The 7,446-nt window shown below is 37.1% G+C and overlaps 1 protein-coding gene across 1 annotated transcript; it reads left to right on the top strand.

Moving 5' to 3' along the window:
- Positions 1–1,834: 1,834 nt before the first annotated feature.
- Positions 1,835–7,446, top strand: WRNEXO (Werner syndrome-like exonuclease). The gene is made up of 6 exons (XM_039041729.2): positions 1,835–2,221; positions 2,376–2,555; positions 5,890–6,020; positions 6,119–6,280; positions 6,854–6,964; positions 7,113–7,446. The coding sequence occupies exons 1-6, from the start codon at positions 1,921–1,923 to the stop codon at positions 7,167–7,169; spliced, it is 942 nt and encodes a 313-aa protein (XP_038897657.1). The 5' UTR covers positions 1,835–1,920; the 3' UTR covers positions 7,170–7,446.

Below are 7,446 nucleotides of genomic sequence, written 5' to 3'. Positions count from 1 at the left end.
TAGGTAAATCATTTTCCATATGTTTATCAAACTTAAAAAAAAAGTATAAGGAAAAAAAAATGATATCACTAATGGGTTTGTAATGCAGGAGTACAAGAAAAGATGAGGAAAGGAACCATGTGCTTAAACTAAAGAATGGCTATGCGGAAGGAAGAACAAGTGACAAAAAAAAAAAAAAAAGCACGGAGGATGGAAAGAAAGAAGCAAGAAGATCAATTGCAAGGCAGGTGGTAGAAAGAAGAAAACAACAAAAATAAGAGCCCAACGTATCAAAAAAAGGGACCACCGACAACTGCAAGAGCGAATATACCCATTCTTCGACGCACGTCTGCCACTGTCTTGTGTGGCAGGAGTGGTCCCTGCGCTAGCTCTATATATATACGTGCCTTGTCCAAAGAAAAGAGGATCAAAGAATCAAGAAGGATCATCACATGAAGCTTGAACGAAGTGAAGGAAGAGTTGTAAGGGAGACACCATCACCTTCCACCATCATCTTTCCATGGGAGAAATCTCTCTGGAAATAACTTGATTAAACCGTCAGAGAGGGAAACTCGAGATAGCAACTTCTCCTCCATCGAACGGAGAGCATAGATTGACCCCATCTCACAATTGACGAGAGCTTGAGAAAGCCATCTGAGATCCTCATAATCTACATCTTGCTTTCTAAGTTTACTTTGTTTTCCATTATTTTACATCATCTTCTACACACTTCTTCATTCACGGTTATACGAACTATTTCACACTCCAATATCATATCATATCATGACTTCTTCTTCTATTTTTTCCACTTGTATTTTATTGACCATGAGTAGCTAGACCTCATGCGAGTTTGAATGAATTAATCTTCATTCCATCGAGCTTAACGATTAAACAAGTGTTCATTCGGATAATAGAACTTCAAACTCGACTTGTGAATCCTCTTAACCATTGGATTCATAAGTTAACAATTAACTACTCGGAAGAGCACGTGATTATGGATTTCATTAGTCTGAGCAAGTGAAATGTTTAGAGACAAATATCTGTTTGTGTTCAGAGTAACTCATGCATGCATCATGGAAACACGATCAATGTGGCTAACTCACCGAGAGGTGGAGTCCAAAAGGTTATGAACACGTAAATGAGTTTTCCTCATTAAGCTCAAAGGTTTGAAGAGTTGCTCATTCCAGCTCATCAACCTCATACAAATTTCATTTATCTTTAGTATGTACTACGTGTTCCTAACCTATTCTCATCCATAGCCTCTCACAGTATCCTTCTTCATATTTTTAATTAATTCATGCATTTCACAAACAAACTACCACCTATTAACACGTACACCACCCAACGCTTGAAAGAAGAGTTTCATTGACTGAATTAATTTGCATTTTAATTAGAATCTTCGTGTTCGACCTTGGTCATTACCGAAAGTACCTCATAATTAGCTTATACTTGGGCTAGTGGGAGTAAAACTTGTGCAATTGGTTGAAATATTACATTTTTAGAATATGACTACACAACACAACAAAGTTCCGGTGAGTGAAAGGATTTGAAGAGAAAGCACACAACAATATGTATTCTTCATATTCAACCCCTCTTCTCACCATTGTTTTACTGCGAAAACATATGATATGGATACATAAACACTTGAATCAATTTAGGACGTACCAAAAAAGAATATTTTGTTTCATAATTATTTATATGTCCCACATTAATGTTAGTGGGTTTTATTGACATACAATTATTCTCGATATGGTCGAACGGCTTTTGTATAGTACAATTAACAACCAATAAATATGGGCCAAGTGGCACTTTATTATTATTTTTAAATAAATAGTATTTTTTTAATGCGTAAAGGAAAGGGGAGTCTGATTGGGTGGCAATAATTATTACTCAAGTCAGATTTCCGTCCGTCCGAAAAACGTCAGTTCAATTGAACTGGTAATGGAATTTCACTGTAGTAGCAACGGTGGCCATTCTTCGACGAAGCTCTCCGTCTGTTCCTCTTCTTCATCGTGGTCGTTCTCCGCATCGGAGTTCGATCAGCCTTTTACAGAGCAACAACTCCAGGAAATCGAGGCCATTGAAGCTGCATATCAATCCACCAGCGCCAAAAAACGACGACCAAATTCCACACCCGACGAAAATGAGGTCTCGTGCGTTTCTCCCGACACCGGTCGTCGATTGCCTCGTTCCATTTTGTCTCACCAGTCTCCACATTCTTCTCCCCTATCCCCCTGTCGAGGTACTTTGTTATCTCTACGGTAAAATGTATTGCAGCAGATGCGGGGAATTTGGGGAACCATGGCTTGTGGTTTTCGAACTATCTTTTGGGGATCTAGGGTTTGTTTGTGCTGAAATTGGAATTATGAGTATGTCTGTACTGTTTTGATTTTCAGTAAACTCGAAGATGAGATTTCCTGCATTGAATTTTGGTGGCCGAATTATTTACAGTCGAACTTGGAGTGAGGTCGATAGAGCGTCCAGGGAGCTAGCAAAGAAAATCAACTCCATGAGGAAAGGAATGGATCAAATTACTATTGGGTTCGACATCGAGTGGAAACCCACATTTAGAAGAGGTCAGTCACTCAGTTGATTTGACTAAATAAACTAATGCATGGGGAATTTGAAGTTTTATTTCTTGATCATTCTCTATTTTCCATTATTAGAAAATGCAAGCGTTTCTTTCTGTTTCGTGTTACACCTTCTTCCCCTCATCTGTTGCTAGCTTGCTAAACAATTGATGTGATGGCAGTTTTCTTTATCCTCTCACCCCAAAATCATCTCAGTTCTGTTTCTTGTAGGAACGAAATATGTAGTTTCTTAAAGTAACCAAAAATATTACCTGGATTCCCTCCTCAATTTGTTGACTCTTCGTTAATTGGAATTTTCTTTTTATTAAAATTTTTCCCCCAAGGAATTTATGCCGGACGATAGAATAAATGCATGAAAATGTTTGTTTCACCATGGATTAATTTCGATAATGCGCAAACCTATTTGATAAGATTGAAACTGTTGCTGGCTGTTATGAACTGTAAGAAGTCAGTCCGAGAGTTATGAGTTATGAATATAGCTCAACTGTTTGAGACATACATATTTAATCAAATTGTCAAAGGTTTGAATCTCCCTATTCCCACATGTTGTTGATCGAAAAACGAAAGAGAAAGAGACCTGAGTTCTTTAAAGTGCAGAAGCTGTTTAATACACTTGCCATACTGAGTTTCTACTAGTTGAAAAACTGAGGAATAATAGTAATGACATCAGATTTTCTTTTCATCATGTAGACCCAAGTGTATCTTGTGCAATCATCAACAAGAGTAAGGAAATATGTATAACCAGCATGGGAAGGGTGGCAAAGGTCCCCCATACATCAGCATGAATCAGATCAAAAGGATGCATAGGCATCTTTATTTGAAGTAAAAGACAAGCGTTTCTGTTTGGCTAAAGGACAGACAACACAATGTTCATTATGCTGTTTAGAGTATGAATAAAAGTGTAAAACATGCTTTAAACTATCTAAGCCTTTAAAGGATGGATGACCGAGCCTGGTATGCCATAAAGTTGCTGGAGTTTTGGAAATAGATGCTGCACAAACACTAGATCCTTGGACAGCATCCTTGTGGAACTCATCTAAAACATATAAGCCCTCCTTGATTTTACCCTTGCCAATTGTTTGCAAAGTGTACTTGTCCTGGATGGTACAACAATCAGCAGAAAAATTAACCAAGATGTATCAGCCGTGAGGGCACTGATAGACAGTAGGTTGTAGTTGTACTGAAATTGTGGTACATAAAGGACATTGTGGAGATGCAAGGAATCAAATAAGCATCCTGAACCAGCATAATGAACAGGCAAACAGGTGGTATCCGATAAAATAACAGAGGATTTTGTGGGAATTAAGGAAGTAAATGCTGCTTGATTAAAACATATATGAACGGATGCACCTGAGTCCATTATCCAAGAGGTATGAGAAACAAAAATAGTTGGACACATACCTGCTAGATAGGTATTACTCGCTTCAGACTCTGTTTGACAGCAGCTAGTTTTGTTTGAAGCAGAGCAAGAATTTCATGACATTGAGCAAGAGTTTTGGTTGCTCCTACAGCAGAGTCAGAAGTGCTAATGGAATTAGCAACATTAGATGTAGAAGACTGAACTGAATTGTTACCGGATGACAGAGTGTTGGACTGAGGTTGCTGTTGATTTCTTTGTCCTCCTTTTTTACGATATCCAGGTGGATAACCATGGACTTTATTACATCTATCCACTGTATGAGCAAGAATTCCAAGTGAGAGCAGATACGCCGTTCCTTCTTTTGGCGATTAGGAGAATTGGAAGACTGTTGTACAAAAGGTACTTTGGCAGCAGCAACAGTGTGAGTAGCAGAGAGTCCAATACTTGGGGTGTTAGACAAAATAGACATGGAGCGTTGTTCTTCTTCTTGTGCAATCAGAGCAACGGCCTTATTGATCAATGGTGGAGGATCTATGAGAAGAATTTGAGATTGCGCGTGACCATATGACTCATTTAATCCCATAAGAAAACTCATGAGATATTCATACTGAGCAAAGGTTTCCAGTTCATTCATTCCACCACAACAAGTACATTTTCCATAGGTGCAGCCAGGTCGATAACTGATGTATTCATCCCAAATGCTCTTCAGTTGAGAAAAATGCATTGTGACTGACTGTTGTTCTTGACTCAAAATTGGCTATTTCTTTTCAATTGAAAGATGTGAGGACCATTCTTCTTTTGGAAACGTTCTTTGAGATCAAGCCAGATTACGCGCATAGAATCAGAAAACAAAATGCTGGAAGAAATGTTCTTTGAGACCGAATTCAGAATCCACGCAATAATGATATGATTATTATGAATCCAAGCAGAAAGTAGAGGTCCAGCTGGTTGAGTGAGCGTTCCATCAGTAAACCCTAGTTTATTGTGAATTGAGAGTGCTAACATCATCGATCGACTCCATGTGATATAATTTTCATCAGTAAGCAATTCATATACCAGAACTAAGTTGGATGTGCCGCTGTGATGGAGGTAATACGGGCTTTGAGAAGAATCAGAGGATAGGGAAGAAGAAGAACCTGACGAAGGTGGTTGTTCTTCGGGATTGGGAGCCATGGCTTAGTGAAAAGAAATTCCTCGATGACAACGGAAGATGGAATTTTCTCTGATACCATATAAAAGTATTCTTGGAAAAATGAATGACTCACTTTATTCATCTCCTCCATGAAGTATTAATACATACGAGAAAGTAGTAAAGGATAACTGCACAACACGTGCATACATGTGCAGATAAAACAGATTAATAACTAAATAACAACTTTCACCTAATATGTTTAATATTGTTGCTGGCTGTTATGAACTATAAGAAGTCAGTTTGAGAGTTATGAGTTATGAATGTAGCTCATTTGGTTGAGACATATATATTTAATCAAACAGTCAAAGATTTGAATCTTCCTACTCCAACATGTTGATCAAAAAACGAAAGAGAAAGAGAGCTGAGTTCTTGAAAGAGCAGAAACTGTTTCTTTCTTGCGGTACTTGTTGGCTGTTACTTCTTGCTCGTGTACGTGCTGGTTGTTACTTCTTACTTGTGTACTTTGCTGGTTGTTACTTCTTACTTGTGTACTTGCTGGTTCTTTAATGAAATTGCGGCTGAGAATTTGACCATGGATTCCCGATTTCGCCAGTTCTCTGTGATTATAGTTTGTTGCTTTATCTGGTTTTTGTGTTTAAACTCAAATCTGAGTTGGGTCGTGGCTGTTAACTCTACAAAACTCAAGCTAATTACTTCTTCAATCATTCTTACAACCTGTTTAATTGATCGTGGATTCCAGAATATCTGTTGATCAAAGCTAGAATTTCTACTTATTTGACTTTTTTTTTAGATGAATTTATATGCAGGTGTTCCACCCGGAAAGGCAGCAGTTATGCAACTGTGCTTGGACAATTCTCAATGCCATGTAATGCATATCATTCATTCAGGAATACCTCAAAGTTTGCAGGCTCTTCTAGAGGATGACACACTCACCAAGGTTTGAAACATCACTATAATTGCTTCTGTAAGTTAATTTTCATATTCTACTTGAGAAGTTTCAAGCCATTTTAATCAACCGTGCTGAATAAACTTCAGGCTGGAGTTGGCATTGTCAATGATGCTACAAAAGTTCTTAAAGATTATAACGTGTCTATCAAAGCAGTGGACGAGATTTCAGATATAGCTAATCAAAAGCTCGCTGGATTTCCCCGAAAATGGAGCCTTGGGTCTCTAACTGAGACGCTTATATCAAAAGAGGTGGTCTATTACTTTTTTTCTTTGTATGAGTTAAAGCTGTTTGAATTTAAATATTTCTTACATAATGTAAGGAAAAACTTCAGAAGTGTTTGTAATTAATTTTCAAGTGCTTAAAAAAGAGTTAAATCTCTCAGAAAGTCATTCTAAACCGTTCCTTTGTATGAAATTATCTTCCATAACAATTTCCCCCCAGAAAGGCATAACGAGCCCCAACCCCAAAGGTTCTATCCACCTCAAAGTTAGCTGCACGCAACAGTTTTAGAATATTACAATTTCTACTTGAAAGATTTTCAAACATTCCAACCCTTTTACTACTTAGATTTTGAAAAACATGAAACTTGTGTTATTTACTTAAAATTGTGTTTACTCTGCAGTCTAGTCTTAGAATGTTCCTGAAATCCTTGGTAAAATTTAAAAACTATGTATAATGCTCTCTTCTTCATCTATAACCACAATACCATGCTCCTATATTCAGACTAAGTAAGTAAATATTCATAGAGATCCTAAGCTCAGAGATATTTGCAATGTGCAAATCAAATTGTTATCATTATTCAAATTTATTGAATTTTGTAGCTTCAAAAGCCCAACAAAATCAGACTTGGGAACTGGGAGGTGGCTGTATTATCAACGGAGCAGCTGCAGTATGCTGCCACAGACGCATTTGCTTCTTGGTATTTACATGAGGTATTATCAAATGACCCTCTTTCTTTTTATGTGGCAATTAATTAAAAATTTCTTCAAATCTTCATATGCGAAAATATGTTTGAAATGACTTTTTCAACTATTGTTACGCACTTGGATGATCTTCATCATTGTATAATCTCAACCTCAGATCTTAAAAGGATTTCCACATGCTCAAAAGGTAGCAGATCCAGAGCCAATAGTGTGATGCTGTTGCTGCCACAATAACATCCAATGCTCACCTTGAGCTTGAAGTTTGTGATACGCAGCTAAGTTATCCAATTGTTCTAATTAATCTTATTTGTTGAAATTGTTTCTCATCTTAAGAAACTAAAATGGTCTAATTAATCTTAAGTTGCCATGCTATTTCAGTCGCATTGTGTAATATTATTTTTAGGTTAAAATACAAGTTTACTCCATCAACTTTCATGTTTATATCTATTTAATCCATGAACTCTAATAAAATGTCTAATAAGTTCTTGAAA

The sequence above is a fragment of the Benincasa hispida genome, chromosome 1 (assembly GCF_027475165.1).
Source record: "Benincasa hispida cultivar pf3 chromosome 1, pf3_genome.v1.1, whole genome shotgun sequence".
Classification (NCBI taxonomy): domain Eukaryota; kingdom Viridiplantae; phylum Streptophyta; class Magnoliopsida; order Cucurbitales; family Cucurbitaceae; genus Benincasa; species Benincasa hispida.
Note: the sequence above shows the minus strand (reverse complement) of the source record. Positions and strands in the feature narration are given on the sequence as shown.

Coding starts and splice junctions, on each gene's coding strand:
- WRNEXO (XM_039041729.2), top strand. CDS start 1,921: ATGGAATTTCACTGTAGTAGCAACGGTGGCCATTCTTCGACGAAGCTC. Junction 2,556..5,889: donor GAAACCCACATTTAGAAGAG/GTCAGTCACTCA, acceptor ATTTATATGCAG/GTGTTCCACCCGGAAAGGCA. Junction 6,965..7,112: donor CTTCTTGGTATTTACATGAG/GTATTATCAAAT, acceptor TCTCAACCTCAG/ATCTTAAAAGGATTTCCACA.